The sequence below is a fragment of the Ursus americanus genome, chromosome 17 (assembly GCF_024610735.1).
Source record: "Ursus americanus isolate L20-20 chromosome 17, mUrsAme1.1.p, whole genome shotgun sequence".
In the NCBI taxonomy this organism is placed as follows: Eukaryota; Metazoa; Chordata; class Mammalia; order Carnivora; family Ursidae; genus Ursus; species Ursus americanus.
Window position 1 is genome coordinate 27,976,566 of NC_142143.1, and position 18,903 is coordinate 27,995,468.

Sequence of the window (18,903 nt, forward strand, 5' to 3'; positions counted from 1 at the left end):
AAAAACAAATGGGCTTTATCCAAGCTCAGAAAGGTTGGACAAAGCATTCGAGGCAAAGGGAACAGTAAGTGCAAAAACAAAGAGAAGTCCTTTTCCGTTGACTGGATAAATCACACAATGCCTGCGAGGAGGGCAGCCGTGGGGGTGCACGCGTTCATTTCTGCTTTCTTTTGCAGGTTGGGACTGAGTTTTAACAGCATCTCTGCTGTTGACAATGGCACTCTAGCCAACACTCCTCATCTGAGGGAGCTTCACTTGGACAACAATAAGCTTATCAAAGTGCCTGGTGGACTGGCGGAGCATAAGTATATCCAGGTAAGGCCACACCACGAAATGTGAGGAGTATCTAGGGAGCGAACGTCCCTACTGGGATGTTAGGAGGCAGGAAGGGAAGCTCTGCTTACAAATCTTTTTTTGCAGAAAGATGTTTTTAATGTTTCCACATAAACGGTCATTCTGGTTACATGAAAAACATAGGTTAAAATTATTATTTTTTTAAATAGGACTATTACCTTAAACTTATTACAGTGATGACTTCCAGAATATAATATTTTTAATGAAGCAGGCAAGCTAGTTTCAAGTCATAGATCAGTGTAACAGAAGCCTACTGGTTGAAAAAGATGATATAATTTGTGAAGCATGGATATGAAATAAAATAGCAGTTGTTAACTTTAAGCTTCAACAGATGTCACATAGGTCAAAAGGGAATGTTTAGCTAATAGTGTGACTGAGTTAACTTTATATAGCTTATCAAGGTATAGTACAATCATAAGGTTAAGAAGATACGGTCCAGTGGTCCACGGTGGTACCAGAGCTTTCTAGTCTGTTAATCTATAAATGTAAGGCATACTCATTAGTTTAAATAGTAACATTTTCATATAGAATAGCATAAGACTTCCATTGTTACTTTGAGGAAATAGAACAAATAAGTTATTCAAATTTTATATTTAAAAAATAATGTGGTAATTTTTAGATTTTATGTATTTGGTTATTTTATCTAATTTTTTGGTTTCTTTAAATGTCATATTTAAGTTGTTTCTTTCAGACATTTACAAAGGTACTTATTTCAATCATGATGATTTAGGAATTATACATTGGAGGTGCCTGGGTGGCACAGTGGGTTGAGTGTCAGACTCTTGGTTTCGGCTCAGGTCATGACGTCAGGGTTGTCAGGTGGAACCCCACATTGGGCTCTGTGCTCAGTGGGGAGTCTGCTTAAGATCCTCTCTCACTCTCCCTCCACCCCTCACTGCTGTGCTCCTATTCTCTCTCTCTCAAATAAATAAATAAATCTTTTTTTAAAAAAAAAAAAAAAAGGAAATTCTACCCTGACATTGATGCTCTATTATAGAGAAATCCTTTTTATAAAGCTGCTGTTTTGGTAATGAAGCATTTCCACTTCTTTGCTGGGGTTCAGGATAGGTTTATCCCTTACTCTGCTGCCAGTTAATGTCAATTTGTTACTGATCTCTCTTCTTTTTTTTTTATTGAGTTGTGACAAAAACTCCAAATGAAATTGATATATCATGATTTGCATAAGGTTTCTGTTGGTGGTGGGCATTTTGGGGCAGGCAGTTATTTTATTCTCATTTTTATATTCTAGAATAATCAATTTTACCTTCTTGATTGCTATTTTTCAAACATCAGTCTGGATGCATTACTGAGTCCATAAAATAAGTTTAATGAGTTAATTAAGAACATTTATGGGATAGGCTAGGCTACAATAGTTTAGGATGAATGGAAAAATAAAATATCACTGTAATGGTAAGTATTTCATAAAAACTTTGTTTAAATGCACAGATTTATATATACTAAATATATGTATTGATTTCTAATTGTGGGTCACAAAGAAAAATTATAAAACATGCTATTTTGAAATCTTTGTTGAATATCAACAAATTTCATGGGCATTCACACAGGGCCTCAGTCTTGGTTTTTCACCTCTAATTGGCTATCCCTGCACCCAATTCACCTCCCTTCTTATAGGCTCTTAGGGATTTCACCTACTTTACTGTCTTTCTTGTAAGTATATTATTCAGTTATTTTTAGCAAAATTATATTGTTCTCTTCAACCATTACCACAATCCAGTTCTTTTTTTTTTTTTTTAGATTTTATTTATTTATTTGAGAGAGAGAGAGAGCATGGAGGGGTCAGGCAGAGGGAGAGGGAGAAGCCGACTCCACTGAGCAGGGAGCCTGACATGGGCCTCAGTCCCAGCCCTGAGATCATGACCTGAGCCAAAGGCAGATGCTTAACTGACTGAGCCACTCAGGTGCCCCCACCACAATCCAGTTCTAACACTTCTATTACCCCGCAAATATTCCTCTTCCTTTTTCTAGTCAATTTTCAATCTCATCTACCACAGGAGATCATTCATCTAATTTCTACCTCCATGGATTTGCCTTTCTTGGACATTTCATATAAATGGAATCACTTACTGTAATGGTTTTAGGTATCATAGCATGAATCATAGCATGTATCAGTAGTCCATTTTTATTGGTGAATAACATTCCATTATATGGATATACCACATTTTATTTGCTAGCACTACACCCCTTTTGATTACTGTAGCTTTTGATTGTGTTTTGAAATCGGGAGTGAAGGTCTTTTAACTTTGCTCTTATTTTATTTTATTTTATTTATTTATTTATTTATTTATTTATTTATTTATTTATTTGAGAGAAAGAGTGAGTGAGTGAGTGAGTGAGTGAGTGAGTGAGTGAACATGGGTGGGGAGGGAGGGGCAGAGGGAGAAGCAGACTCCCCACTGAGCAGGGAGCCTGACACGGGGCTCAATCCCAGGACCCTGAGATCATGACCTGAGCCAAAGGCAGACGCTTAACCAACTGAGCCACCCAGGCATCCCTATTTTGTTCTTATTTTTCAAAATTGTTTTGGCTATTCTTGTTTCTTTGCATTTTCATATAAATTTTAGAATCAGCTTGTTCATTTTTGTAAATAGAGCCTGCTAGGACTTTAATAAGGATGTGGTGGATTTATAGATAAATTAGGGAAGAATTGTTATCTTAATACTATTGAGTGTTCCAATTCATAAGTGTGGAATATTTCTCCATTTCATATTATTTAATTTCTCACAGCAATGCTTTTTTCATTTTTAGTATACACATCTTACAATTCTTTTATTAAGTGTAACCTTATTTTCTTTATTATTTTTGATAACTGCTGTGAATGAACGGTTGACCTTAATTTCATTTTTGAATTGTTTTTTGCTAGTAAATGCAAATACAATTGATTTTTGTATATTAATCTTCTATCCTGGTACTGTGCTGAAGTTGTTTTTAGTTGCAGAAGTTTTTGTGCACTTCTTTGGGTATCCCATATTTGGGATCATGTCATTTATAAATAAAGTCAGTTTTTATTATTCTTTTCTTGTTTGAATTATTTTCATTTATTTTTCTTGCTTCACTGCACTGGCTAGAATCTCCAGTGCGATATTGAATAGAAGTGATGAAATTAGACATCTTTGCCTCATTTACTATTTTAAGAGCGGAGTGGACATTCAGTCTTTTACCATTCAGCATGATGTTAACTACCAGTCTTTTGTAGATGCTCTTTATCGAGTTGAGAAAGTTCTCTTCTGTTCTTAAGTTTATTGAAGATTTTTATCATGATGTGTATTCAAATGTTTTTTGTGTGTCTATTGAGATTATCATGTGATTTTTCCTTTTATTCTCTTAATATAGTACATTAAATTAATTAATTTTTGGTTAAACCAGTTTTACATCCCTGAGATAAATCACACTCGGTCTTGGTCATAGTGTATAATCTTTTTATATGTTACGAGATACAGTTTCCCAATATTTTGTTAGAGTTGTCTATGTTTATATGAAATTTTTGATTTTAGGTTGTGCGTGTGTGTGTGTGTGTGTGTGTGTCTGTGTGATGATTTTTGTCTGGCTTCAATATTAGAAGATACTGATTTCATAAAATGAGTTGGGAATCTAGTTTTCTTTTTTACACAAATACTTGCTTTATGCCTTGATTTTTTTTTCTCTCACCTTCAATATTAGCCATCAACTCTAACCAAATGTGTTTCCCCTTTCTTACTAATAACCGCTAGGAAATAGAGAATGGTAAATGAAAAGAAATTTTCTGCTTGAGAATTATAAAAAAAAATACTTGCAAGTATTGTTTGTCTTTAATATCCCTTATTTCTGTTTTTATATGGTCTCTCTCTAAACCCTTTCTTAAACAAGGCCCTTTTCACCTGCATATAAGTGTAAATGTTCTGGTAGGTGGAACAATATTTTAAGTTAATTATTATAAGGGAGCACCTCATAGGTTTTATAACACACTTTAGAAATTGTCGCCTTCTTACTATATTTTAGCTCTGGTTGTATAAGTCACTTCTTGCCCTTCAGAATTCACATGTACATAATGGAAGTAAAAACCCATTTCTAAAGTCCTTTTCATAAGTCTAATATTTAATTTCCTGGAGAAAAATCTATGAACAAGTTACCATTATCTTAAACATAATCATAAAATACATTTCAGAAAAGAATCCTATTGAACAATAGAATTATATCCATAAGGTAGACTGTGTAACACACAGTACATTTTCAGTAAAACTTTCTAGGTCTATTCATTCCAGATTCTGTGGTACTGAATGTTTCTTAGGGTTTGTAATTATTTTGATTCTAATACTGCCTGTACTCTTTTTCTTCACTATATATTATTTCCTTTTTTTGTATAATTTCATTAAAAGGTACGTCATTTTATCTTTGCCCTGAAAACATAATATTTCACATAGGCACATAACATTAAGTTATTCATATATTCATTCAACATATATTATTGAACACCTACTCTGTTCTAGTAGACACTGGTGATAGTCATGAACAAAACAGAACAAGTTTCTTTCGTCATAGAACTTTCATTCTAGAGGAGGAAAACAGACAAGACAAACAAATATATAATAGGCTATATGGTGATAATTATTTTGAAGATTTAAAGAAGTGTGAATTGGGACAGAGAATGGCAGCATTGGATAGTCAGGGAAGACATCTTTGGTAAGGAAAAGTTACATGAATTACATGAGGGAGTAAGCCCTGCAGACATCTTGGAGAAAATCAGTTCAAGTGGAAGAAACAATGTGTGCCAACCTAAGGAGGAACTGTGATTTTTGTAATAGAGGAAAAGCAAGTAGGCCAGAGTGGTTAGATTGAATAATGAGGGGAAATGAGGTCAGAGCAGAAAGATGTCAGATCCTGTTGGGTTTGTGAAATGCGAGAACTTTGGACTTTATTCTGCATGAGATAGGAAGACACTGGAGTTTTGAGGCAAAGAATATATAACTTGGCTTACTTTTTAAAATAATTGCTCTATGAACTAAGAAAAAGGAAAGAAAGAAGAAGAAAGAAAAGAAGGAAGGAAGGAAGGAAGGAAAGAGAAAGAAAGAAAGAAAGAAAGAAAGAAAGAAAGAAAGAAAGAAAAGAAAAGAAAAGAAAAGAAAAGAAAAGAAAAGAAAAGAAAAGAAAAGAAAAGAAAAGAAAAGAAAGAAAAACTGATTTTAGGGCAAAAGAGGAACCAGGAAGGATGACTTCTATCATCCAGAAGGAGCAGTTTTGGACAATGTCACAGGAGTCGATATGGGGAGAAGGACTGTGTTGCGTGTACATTTTGAAGATTGAGCTAGCGGCATTTGTTGATGGTTGGCTAGAGAGTGTAAGAGAAAGGAAGTGTCAAGGATAAAGAATAAAGAATAAAGGGACAGGAATAAAGTATTTACATGAATGGTTCAGTCTATTTAGAGGAAAATAATCATTCTCCATTATTTCATTTTGCAGGTTGTCTACCTTCATAACAACAATATCTCTGCAGTTGGGTCTAATGACTTCTGCCCACCTGGATACAACACCAAAAAGGCTTCTTATTCAGGTGTGAGCCTTTTCAGCAACCCAGTCCAGTACTGGGAGATCCAGCCATCCACCTTCCGGTGTGTCTATGTGCGCTCTGCCATCCAGCTTGGAAATTATAAATAATTCCCAAGAAAGCCCTCGTTTTTATAACCTGGCAAAATCCCATTAATATCATTGCTCAAAAAAAAGAAAAAAAAAAAAAGGAAAGCTAGATACTGGAAACTTAACTGCAATGTGGATCTTTTTCCCACATGATTTATAATACATAAGCCAAATATGCAGTTTAAATAATTGCCTACAATAAAAAAATATTTTGCCTGCCATTTTCAGAATTCTTTTTTGAAGCTTTCTGTTGATGTTAACTGAGCTATTGCAGATATTCTTATTTCCCTAAACATAAAATTTGGAGTAAATATATATATATATATATATATATATATGTCAAAAATTTAGTAAAGCTTTTCTTGTTTAATTTTTAGAAGGAATCAAACAAAAAAAGTATCCATCTTCTGTAGCACATAGGGTGTTAGATCCTTTGACATTAAAGTCAGTCTTCAGATTCTGTCTAGCTCTGTGTTAATCCCCATTATTGTTGGTAAAGCCTCATTTGAATATGTAAATTCAATAAGGCTATGTAAAATTTTTGCTAATGTCATCATTTTGAAAAAAAAATAAATTTACAAATACATTCAAAATTACCATTGTATAAAAGTGTAATTGTAAATCTTCTCCAAACCCCACTTTCTGAAGAGAGCAGACATTGTGTTCTAGACAATAATAGCACATCTTTTCAAGTTCTCAGATATTTGTTTTACTCTTGTTTTTTGGCATTTGTGTATTATAACTTACATTATCTATAATCAGTGCTAAGCTGATAAAGCGCAAAGCTGACTTTTTTTATGATTGGTCTAGAAAGCTGGTATATTCAGTTACTAAGAAACTAAATCAGTTTTAAAGCATCATGTGTATAATCAGCCTGCTCACCTGAATATTTCTATAATTACTAGATGTATTAGAAATATTCCTTGTATTTAGTTAAACTTTCAAATTTAGAATGTTTTTCTTCAGAATTTATAAAGACCTAGCAAAGCAGACCATTCAGCAAGCCTGGGGAATGGGCTGATTTACAAAAAGGAGAGATTTACCAAAAACTACATTTATGTTATTGACATCTAATAAACAAACATGTGAGGATAGTTTTTTTGTCTACAACGTTGGATGTTTTATGTTTGGAAATACTGATAACCAAATCCAAACTGTTTTTTTTCTTTTTAAGATTTTATTTATTTATTTGAGAGAGAGAGAGAGCATGTGCCCACACAAGTGCGCACATGGGAGGGGAGGGTTAGAGAGGGAGGGGCAAGCAGACTCCTCGCAGAGTGGGGAGCCCAACTTGGGGCTCCATCTCAAGAGCCTGAGATCATGACCTGAGCTGAAAATCAAGAGTCAACCTCTCAACCGACTGAGCCACCCAGGCGCCCCCAAATCCAAACTGGTTTAAACCATAAAGGAAAACCCAAACAGTTCTGCTATTAGATGAACCTTTGGGTGCAGTTTCATCAGCGTTCCAGCCAAGTTTCTCTGCAGTTCTTTCAACTTTCCCTTCCTTCATTGCATTTTCAAGCTGGCCTTCCTTATGGTTGAAATAGGAATCTCCCTCATTATTTACCACTCAGATCACAAAAGCATATCAACATAAAACTTCCAGAAGTCATGAAATTCTCTCTAATTATTACATAGTGACTTCATAGCCCTATAGAGTAAATGAGTAAAGGCTATTGTTATTCCCATTCTGTAGACAAGTAGACTGAAGTTAGGAGAAATGAAGTAACTTTCCTGTAGTCAAGTACCTCGTAAATACATGGCAACCAAACTTTCTCTTTTAATCTTTGTGTAAGTCAGGATCTGGCAGAAAAGAGAATTTACCTCTCAGAATTCAAACGAAGATAATTTAATGAAGGGACTATTACAGAGTGTATGCAGCAAACAAGGGATGACAAGGCACCGAGAGATGGCAATGGTGGAAAGCCATTGTCACCCAAATGGCTACGTGGGCAGGGGAAGAATTGAGTTTCTGGAGCCATGTGAGAGGACAGCTTTGGAGGATTTCTATGCCTGGGGGCTATGTTCCTGGAAGGAGGCCACATCTGCCAGAGGTTAGGTACTGAAGCAAGGTATGTCCCCTTCTCTCCTTCTACGTCAGATCCTCCCACCGATGAAAGATAAAGGGAAGACATACATTAAGAAAGCTAGAGAGAGGAAGGTTCTTCTTGGGGCAGGACAGAGACAGAAGAAAAATGGATCTGGTCAGGGCACTTGGAGAATAACTAATACGCCCAGGCACTACAATTCTATCTGTAGGATTATTAAACAAATCTCACCAGCCACAGATAAACATGACGTCATATCCTGCATCATCCCAGCACCTTTTCTGAAACCCAATTATTTTGGACTTTTCTGCATTGATCAGAGGTGCTAACAAATAAAACAATATCTGATGAGACTTGGGTCAAATGATTAACTGAATCCGGTTTTCCATTAGAAAACATTAGTTACTTTTATAATGGTTTGACTGAAGCAGAGTTTACTTCTTTAAAGAAATGGTTAGTGTTAAAAATCAAAGAGTAAACAGAAAACTTACACTGCCAATATTAATGGGCAGTCAATTATGTACTATACACAAATTTGGCAGAAAATAAAAATAATATTTGGATAATCATGAGAATCAGAGCAGAGAGCTCTAAGCTCTTGTAGTCAAAGTCATATTCTCCTTTATCACAGTGACCGCCTGAAATACCCAGTGCTCTGTGTGAGTTATATAATCCGTGCTAGACTTCCATGAAGTGACCATATTCGTGGTATTTATTCACAGCCTGGCATCAGGCAATAAATGAGTTGGAGAGGCTATTTATTGATTCAGCATACTTCATTCATTCATTCATTCATTCAATAAACTAGCACTGAATATATTGGAAATATGAGACAAATCTTGGTAGAAAGATACCAACAGCCACAGATATTTATTTCTGGAGTTTATTCAGTGCATACAAAGCTTCTGTGCTAGGCTCTTTATCACAAAAATCCCATGAGAATGTACCGTTCCTATTTCACAGATGATGAAATCCAGACATAGCACATGCAGAGTCAGAATTATGACTCTGATGTGTGCTGATCGAGTTAGGGTCAGCCTTTGCTTTCGCCCTAGTTTACAACTATACAAAGCACGTCAAGGCCAAGGGTGGTAGTCTGAAACACTGAGAAGAGAATCTGTTCGTGCTTCTTCGCAGTTCCTCTGCATTGTGGTAATACGTCCGCGTTCTGAGATGCAGGCGCCATAAACATAATTACTGTCATTTATTCAATACCATGTCTTACAGGGTCTCATTCAATACTTGCAATAGCTCTGTGGACTATGTATGGTTATTCAGTCTTTTTTACAGATGAGAAAATGAAACCTCAGAGAAGTCAAGTAGTTTTCCCATGGACCCCAGCTTGTAAATAAGGAAGGCGAACTTTCCATCCGTTCGATATGTTGCCTTCTAATACCTTAGGAAAGAACGTATTTGTGCCCAACAATGAGGACTCCCTGACCATCCGTAGGGTCTTTCATCTTCTTTGCCATATGGTGCAGGGCTGTAAAATAATGGGTCATCCCACCATTGTGATTTGTTACCCTTCAAAAAAAATAAATTTGTTCATAAAAAAAAGATGAAACTACAACACTGCTCAACTTTAAAATGTCCCATATCCGCACTGCCTAATATGGTACCCATCAGCATATCCAGGCAGGAGCACTGGAACTGTGATGGAACTGAAGAGCCAAATTTTAAATTTATTTAATTTTAATGGATGTACAGTTAATAGCCATACTTCACTGAGTGACAGCATATTGGATGTGATGTTCTAAATACTCCTAATGAGTTTATTTTTTTTTAAGATTTTTTTAATTTGACACAGAGAGAGAGAGAGAGAGAGAGAGAGAGAGCGCATGAGCTGGGGGGAGGGGCAGAGGGAGAGGAACAAGCAGGCTCCCCACTGACCAGGGAGCCCAACTCGGGACTCGATCCTGAGACCCCGGGATCATGACCTGAGCTGAAGGGAGACCCTTAACCGACTGAGCCACCAGGCACCCCTCCCAATGTGTTTAACTATGATTTTTATGGTGTGGAGTGTTATTTCTATTCATGCAAAAATATTTACTAGGCCTGCGTCTAACTAAGGATATAAGCATGAATAAGATGCCGTTCTTGACTTTAAGGTGATCATAGTTTAACAGAGACACAATCATTAACCGAATAATAGAAATACAGAGAGATAAATTTTATCATTGGAAATACAGGCATACCTTATTTTACTGTGCTTTGCTTTCTTGCACTTTGCAGATGTTGTGTTTTTAAAAAATGGAAGGTTTGAGGCAACCCTGCATTGAGCCAGTGTATAGACACCATTGTTCCAACAACATTCCCCCGCTTTGTGTCTCTGTCACATTTTGGTAATTCTTGCACTATTTCAAGCTTTTTTCATTATTATTGTATTTGTCATGGTGATCTGTTATCAGTGATTATGACTCACTGGAAGCTCAGACGATAGTTACCCTTTTTTAGCAATGAAGCATTTTTAATTAAGATACATACATTTTTTAGACACAATGCTACTGAACACTTAATAGACAATGGTATAGTGTACATATAACGTTTATATGCACTAGGGAACTAAAAAATTCATTTGACTCACTTTATCAGGATATTTGCTGGATTGCAGTGGTCTGGAACTGAGCCCACAATATCTCCAAAGTATGCTTCTATATGCAAGTTACAGGAGTGGCTCATAGGAGGGGTGATCAGCTCTGCCAAGGGTAGCAGAATGAGCCCAGAGGAACATGAAAGACTTCACTGAGGAAGTAATTTTGGGGGTGGGTTTTGAGGAATGTGTAAGAGTTCAACAGGAGCGTTTGGAGGAAGAGGCTAAAGGCAAGAGAGTAACTTCAAAGACCCCGGGGTACGCCTGGGCACATCTTCTCTGATAGGCTGACATAAAAGAAGGGCTTCCTCGACTTCCTTACCTTCTTCTGAAACAGATGCAGGAGTCTCCGTGTACCTAGGATACACACAGGGTACAGAGGATATCGGAGGAAGCCACTCTTTGCCCTTTTTCCAGTCTTGCTGGCCCGCAAAACATCGATCTCCCAGAATGGTCAAAAGGAGGGAGGAAACGGCTTTATTTTTCTTCTCTCTTGCATCTCCCAAGGGATCCCACTCGCATTACTACAGGGAAAAGATAGTTTCCCTTGGTGTACAAGGTCCACGGCGTCACTACAGATTTTCTTCAGAGCTCCACCTTGAACGCTACCCTCTCTTCTCTAGTCCTTCCTCCCGCATGTGGTAGCCTTCCTGTTGAAGGAGAAAAGCTGGCGTTACCCTGCTGCTTAACTTACAGCCGGGTGAGGAATGGGTCAAGGTAAGGAACAGAGAAGACCGTTTGGACTTTGATCTGCAAAACGGATCTTCCAGCACACTTTGCAGCAGTAGGTAGCTGCTGCTGGCCTTGTCGGGACTCGGGAGCGAGGCCAGGCCTTCGGCAGCCCCCTCTCAAGTAGCAACGCAACTTCTTTCTTCTACATGTCTCCTTTGAAATAAAGATAGATGCGGCTCATTTCCTTGACTTCAACAGTTGCTATTTGCATAACTTAGCAACGTTACTTAACCTTTCGGTGGCTCATTTCCTTACCTCTGAAATGGGAATACTATCAGTCCCTACCTTACCGTGTGTGAACGAAGCGGGTTAACGTAGTGTGTAACTCTTAGACCAGAGGCCCGCACGTGGAAAGGGCTCATATACGTTGGCTGCCGGGTCACATGGTTTGGGGGGCAATCATCTTAAGAGCAATTCGTTCTCAGGTCTAAGATGCGGGCTGAAATTATGCATTTCCAACAAACTCCCAGGAGGGCTGTGCTTCTTGGTCCATACTTTGAGGAACAAAACAAGAGAGTTCTCTTGTCTCATATGGGGCCATGGCTGACGCTTGTCTCCCCCCCAGCTGGCTCTGGTGAGAAACCCCCGCTGAGTTAGTTTCCTAGGGCTGCCGTACCACACGACCTCAAACGGAGTGGCTTGAATTGTCAGAAATTTACCCTCTCATAATTCAGGAATCTAGAAGTTCAAATTCAAGGTGTTGGCAGGGTCATGCTCCCTCGGAAGCCTCGAGGGGAGACCCCTTCCTTGCTTCTCCCAGCTTTGGAGTGACTCTAGATGTTCCTTTGTGGCAGCAAAACGCAAATCTCTGCCACCATCTCCACAAGGCCTTCTTCTTCTGTGTGTCTGTGTCTCTTCTCTTCTTGTAAGGACACCAGTCCTATTGGATTAGGCCCCACCCCAGTTCGGTGTGACCTCATCTTAACTTGATTGCATCTTCAAAGACCCTATTTCCAAATTAGGTCATTCACACTCACAAGTACTAGAGATTAGACCTTGAACATATCTGGGAGGGGGGGAAGGGATACATTTCAACCATTAACACTCACTTTCTTTTTATCTTTATAAAATACTTATTTTTTGTTCTTATTTTTGTTATCAATTGTGTTTGATTGTATATGGATTCCATAAGAGGTTGGAAAGTGTAAATTTGCCTCTGACCCTCTGAGGTTGGGTAAGCACCCTTCATGCACTCATACTAGTGTTAAGTCATCTCACTATATTCAAGCCACCCAGGTTTTCCGGCACACAATATTTATGTTCTTTCTAATGCATTCTTCCTCAATGATCTTGATCTGGCAATGAAAACTACTGTGTCATTCTCATCGCATAAATCAGGCATAAAATGGATCTCTGCTTTCCTTCTGGTTCACTCATTTTACTGAATCATCATCAGTATCTCTCTTTTCTTTTTCCCCTTCCTCCCACCCCGTAGCACCGTTCTAGGAATTCCCTCCTTTCTGCAGTTCTGTCACAGGTACAGATGCTGCAGGACCCCATTGCTTTATCGTCCATACAAACAAAGGAATGCCTAGTCCCTCAAGTAAACTAGAAATGTGACGTACACCAGTTTCCCATTCATCCAGAGTTCCAGCGAGGCCTTCTGGAAAACTGTCTGGAAGACACACACCGCTCTTGACCAGACTGCATCGCCCGTCAGACTGTTCTCCCACAGCAGAGCTGTGGGTTACGGGCCGCTGAGCCCACATCACCGCCGTTCCATTCTCCACTTCGCTGCTCATTTTGTTTGCCCACATGGATTGCTACAGAATTTCTTCAGCGGATGTGCTTATATCTCCCAGTGCACCATCTGTCACGGTTACTTCGAGTCACAGGTCTGCGACAGACTGCCAATTTCACACGACAGAGCAGAACAGTGGAAAACGAAGAAAAATCGAGAGAGGGAAAGCACTACACTTAATGAAATCAAATACACACAAAAACATCATGGAGTGTAAAACACCCTTCTCATGAATTTAAATAATTTTGAAGTAAGAGACAGTCCCTGCGCTCCCCTCAGTGTGAGATAACCGGAGAAGGCCTGCGTGAGACCCCTCCTGACTGCATGACGCGCAGCAGGGTGCCAGCCCTCGGCGATCTGGGGACTTTCTCCCCAGGCCATTGATTTCGATAGGGACGGCGAGGGCTAAGTGACTGCTTGCACGTCCCCATGAACAAGCGTAGGAACACAACTCGACTTTAAAGTATCCCTAAAATATCAAAATAATCCAACCCTCCTGCCCAGGCCTGTTATGTTTTCTGGCAAGGATGACTCGGTCTAGTCAACGTGTGTCTCAGAGCCCCGCTGTGTGCCTGACACGGTCCTAGTGGCCGAGGGGGCGCGAGGAAGGGGGTCTCACCACCGGGTAGCGGCCGTCGCGTGGTGCGGGGCAGGACGAAGGAGGCACGTGCGGGCGGGCCGTGCTGTTTTATGTAAGATGGTCAGAGAGAGGCCTTCAGATACAGTGACGGGTGAGCAGGGATGTGGAAGGCAGAGGGAAGCAAGCCAAAGGAAAAAAAAGAGCTTTAAATTGGAAGGTTGCATAGCAGGTTCTAGGTACAGCAGGGAGGTCCAATGTGACCAGAGGAAAGGGAGGAAGGAGAAGCAAAGTGAGAGAGGGACAGGAGCCCACACCCTGTAGGGCTTGTAGGCAATCTTAGACCACCATTCGTCTGAGCAAGACAGGAAGCTCCTGAACGGTGCTCGGCAGAACGATGACTTGACTCCACTGTCTCTGAGGGGCTGTGCTCCGACTGCACCAACCGCCGAGGGATGAGAAGGGACACGGGAAGGAATTTAGGGTGCTGTTGCAATAATCACGTGCGAGGTGATGCTGGTTAGTAGCAGCCTGTGACCTGGAGAGTAGCCCAGAAGTCGCTGAGAAGGGTCCCACCAACGAAGGGTCTTACAGACACAGAGGACAAGGAGGGCTGAGAAACCAAATGGGGAGAGAGAAAGAATAGAGACAGAAATGATTCCAAGTCTTTTGGCCTGAGCCCCGAGAGGATGAAGTCACCATTGCCTAAGATGGGAAAGACTGTGAGGACGTTGAGGTGGAGGGGAGGGCATCAGTTGGTTGGGATCTGCTCGTTTTGAGATCCCTATTCCGTTTCTACATGGGGTATCAAGGCGGCTTTGGGTTTAGGAGTCTGGAGCTCAGGGGAGAGGACGGGCTGTAGACATGAATTCGGGAGGTGCCAGAATATAGATTGTCCTTCATCAGTGCAGAAATGACTCGACTTTATCCAGACTAAGCAATCGCTCTGTACATGTTAGCAACACATTTTACAGGGCCAATTCTGGCCTCTTGCAATGTTCCCGTGGTTTCTAAGATAAATAAACATATTATATGTTTCCCTCTGGATGCCTTTGCTAAGATCATGTCAGCATTTCCAAAACAGTCCTTGCTTAAACAACACCAAGAAAGAAAAACCTCTGGAGGAGAAAGGATTTTATTGTTTTTGAAAAGATTCCTGTGTTTTCTCTTACGAGTTTAAAATTGTATAAAAAACAATTTCGTTTCTGTTTCCCTCAAGAGCTCATATTAACAAAAGTGCAGCTTGGTGCCTGTCTTGAATGTGGGCTGAGAACTTGCTGGTGGTTTGACAGTTATGAATAAACAGTGCTATACCATAAAGCAAGCATATTCCCGAGTCTACGGAAGGTCTCAGTGGGCCTCAGGCACCGTATCAACACATTTAACTAGAAAACCGTGGAAATATGTATAAATTCCACAGCTAAGGTGATTATTTTATAGAATGCTAGCATAGGCAATCCTATAATAACTTATATTGATTGCTAGTTTATCAGGAATCTACATTGTCATTTGATGTGGGATTGATTTATGATAAATATAAAATATTTCTCTTGAAATATTTTACCTTTTCCCCTCTTTTCACAAAACCAGTTAGTACATGTGTGTGGGGGTGGGTGGATGTATCCTCTTGCAATGTTATCATGCTCATAAGAGAAAAAATTTTTAATTACTACGATCATTCATTTATTCCTTTAATTCACACGTTTATTGAAGACATTTATTAGGACATATCCTAATATGACAGGAACTATGATCAGTCTAGAGAAAATAAAAACAAAAAATGTACACATTTTTTCCCTGTAATAAATAACTGTGGGATGTGAAAGTGAGACATTCTTTCAATAAACTTTAAAAATGAATACAAAGATGATATCTGAGAAGATTTTGAGAGGAAATGAAAGCCAAGACTATTGTGCACCCCTTCATGATTAAAACTTATAATGTGAAACAAATTTCCTGTGGCTGTCATTCATTTCAAAAGAAGAAAAAACAAAACATCTGGAACACTGCAAGAAATGCCAGGCCACCTACAAATCACAAAGCTGTGGCTGAGGTCTAGGCAATGATAAATAAAGCTTATAAGACCAGATGTTTCTGGATGCTGTATTTTGATTAAGATCCTTCTCATACCGTCTGGACTGATAGATGGATTTTTTCCTAGGGTATTTCTTCCCAGCTTTGGCAACCCTCACTGATAGATATAGTTGCGATCTCTTTTCATAAGACGAGTGACAACAGAGCTAGAAATTTTCCGAGAGGCAATGTCAGGACAGAAAACTCTAATGACTCGTGAACAGGTGGTATGGTTTAGCCCAGGTTTGCAAGTTGCTGTCACATTTACAAAGCCTACATTTTCTCCAGATACCGGTGTCCACTTTTAAACTGTCTGAGACAGAATGCCTCAAGCCTTAGTTGGCAAAAGTTGGAAATCAGGTAATAATGTGAAAGGTCTTTTCGTGGGTTGCTAGGACTTTCTACTTTGGTTCTTTCTGACTCTTGCAGATAGCACACTGATTCGGAGTCTTTTTGACTTTTGGTTCTTGGGTTTTGTTTTCATAGGAGAAAAATGCTTATTTTATTTTTTTTCTAGTTTTAATCAGATATAATTGACATAGAACCTTATATACATTCAGGTGTACAACATAATGAGTTGGCGTTCACAAAATATATACATGCAGCAAACTGATTACCTCAACGAGTTTGGTTAACCTCCAACAGTTTATAGCCACTCTCTGGGTTTTCCTTTGTTACTATAATAATAACAATAGCGATGCTACTTTGTATTGATCCAGCAGCTTTTGGTTGACAAGTGTGTTCACTGGTATAATCTCATTGTTTCACAACCAACAGCTTAATTGGTTTATATAATGATAAGAAAGGAGATGAGGGGGAAAAAAAGAAAGAAAAAAGAGACAAGGAATAAGTAATTTAAAAGGGTTTTGATAGACCGATGAGATGAACACAGGCCTGCTCTATGAGCGAGGGGCAGAGGAGCTGAGCTGCCAACAGAGTTGGGGAAGAAAAAGGTCACTTTCCTGCTCCATACTCTTCCCGGTACTGCCTCTACTTCTTACTCCCTTACTTCTTCATTCCCCCGAATAGCCATTCCATCCCTGTCATGGACTGAATGTTTGTGACACCCCAAAATTCCTATGTGGAAACCCTACCCCCTAGTGTGATGGTTTTAGGAGGTGGGATCTGGGAAAGGTAATTAGCATTAGGGGAGTTCAGGACGGCGGACACCGTGAATGGGATTAGTGGCCTAATCAGCCTCAGAAGATTTTGCTTTGCTCCGCTCTCTGCCATGTGAGAACACAAGAAGTCGCTATCAGCTCCCCAGGAGAGGGCCCTCAGTACAACCTGACTATACAGGCACGCTGATCTTGTGCTTCCTGCCTCCAGAACTGTGAGAAATAAATTTCTGCTTTGGAGAAGCCATGCAGTCTGTGCTGTTCTGTTATAGGAGTCTAAGCTGACGGAGATGATTTCCACCATATGTGGACGTTCACATCCTCACTACACCAAAGGGTCAGAACAGAACCATTCTAGTTCAGAGGTGGAGATGCCCAACGGGCTGTGAGGCTCGTGAGATCCGGGTCTCAGAGCTGCGGCAGGATGTGGCTGGAGGTACGAGCAGCCGGTGTGGAAGCCTGAACTCTTGCTTCAGAATCTGATCCCACTGCCAAGGCAATGAAGAGCAACCATAAAGAGCAAAAGCCTCAAGCAGCCGAAGTGTCCACGCACTGATGAATGGACACAGAAGAGGTGGTAGATAGCTACAGGGAATATTACTCAGCTGTGAAGAAGAATGAAATCTTGCCATTTGCAATGATGTGGGTGGAGTTAGCATTACGCTAAGTGAAGCAAGTCAGTCAGAGAAAGACAAATACCCTATGATCTCACTTACCTGTGGAATTTAAGAAGCAAAACAAACCAGCACAGGGGAAAAAAGAGAGGGAGGCTAACCAAGAACCAGACTCTTAACTATGGAGAACAAACTGATGGTCACCACAGAGAAAGGGGTGGGGGGGTGGTGAAACAGGTGATGGGGATGAAGGAGGCACTTGTGATGAGCACCGGATGGTGTATGGAAGCGTTGAATCACTATATGGTGCATCTGAGATTAATATTACACTGTATGTTAACTAACAGGAATTTAAATAAAAACTTAAAAAAAAGCATAAAAGCCTGTGGTCAAATTGACTGGGATAGTCTTTGTTTTTGTGATTACAAGCTGTGTGACATTAAGCATAGCAGGTTATCACTTTGAGCTTAAAATGGGGAATGATAATAAAGGTGCCTACCACATAAATTACTTAGGACAATTAACTGAGATACTGTATGTAAATACTGAAAGAGAATGCTCTCACCCCAAAATCAGGAAAAAGCAAGAATGACTAATCTTTCCACTTCTCTGAAACATTACACAAAAAATCCTGGTTAGTGCACTAGATAAGAAAAAATAAGTGAAAAGCATGATGATTAGAAAGAGGATGTGAAACTATCTTCATTTCAAGACAACATGAACATGTCCATAGAAAATTCTAAGACGCCAATAAAAAGGTACCTACTCGCATTAATAAGTGAATTTAGCAAGATCGCAGAATGGAAGGTTACTGTAGAGGAATTAGATGTGTTTTTATTTACTAGCAGCCAAAAAAACTATAAAATATTTTTTTTAAATTCTGTTTACCTTAAAATCATACGTTTTGAAAACTTGTGAATAAACTTAACAGGAGATATATAAGACATATGCATAAAAAACTATAAAATATTTCTAACAGAAATTAAAGACCTTGACAATGGAGATACATGCTATGTTCATCACTTAAAGATTCAATATTGTTAAGATAATTGACGAACAGATTCATCACAATCTCAATTTTAATTTTAAAAAGGCTTTATCTAGATATCAATAAGCTGATTCTAAAGCTTACATGGAAATGCAAACAACCTAATAGATACAAAACTTTTAAAGAAAAAAAAACTGAGGGCTTCAATTTTTGAAATGTTCCATGAAGCTACAGTAAGGTTAAAAGACAAAAAGACAGGGGCGCCTGGGTGGCACAGCGCTTAAGCGTCTGCCTTCGGCTCAGGGTGTGATCCCGGCGTTATGGGATCGAGCCCCACATCAGGCTCCTCCACTGGGAGCCTGTTTCTTTCTCTCCCACTCCCCCTGCTTGTGTTCCCTCTCTCGCTGGCTGTCTCTCTCTGTCAAATAAATAAATAAAAT

At 39.4% G+C, this 18,903-nt stretch overlaps 1 protein-coding gene across 3 annotated transcripts in view; it reads left to right on the forward strand.

The window, feature by feature from the left end:
• DCN (decorin) overlaps nt 1-6,087 on the forward strand; it is a 41,366-nt gene extending 35,279 nt beyond the window's left edge. For all 3 annotated transcript variants that reach the window (XM_045779897.2, XM_045779900.2, XM_045779899.2), the window contains 2 exons: nt 177-315; nt 5,809-6,087. In XM_045779897.2, the coding sequence (XP_045635853.1) occupies nt 177-315; nt 5,809-6,003 (334 nt within the window). In that variant the 3' untranslated portion in view covers nt 6,004-6,087. The remainder of the gene's footprint in view (nt 1-176; nt 316-5,808) is intronic.
• Nucleotides 6,088-18,903: the final 12,816 nt, after the last annotated feature.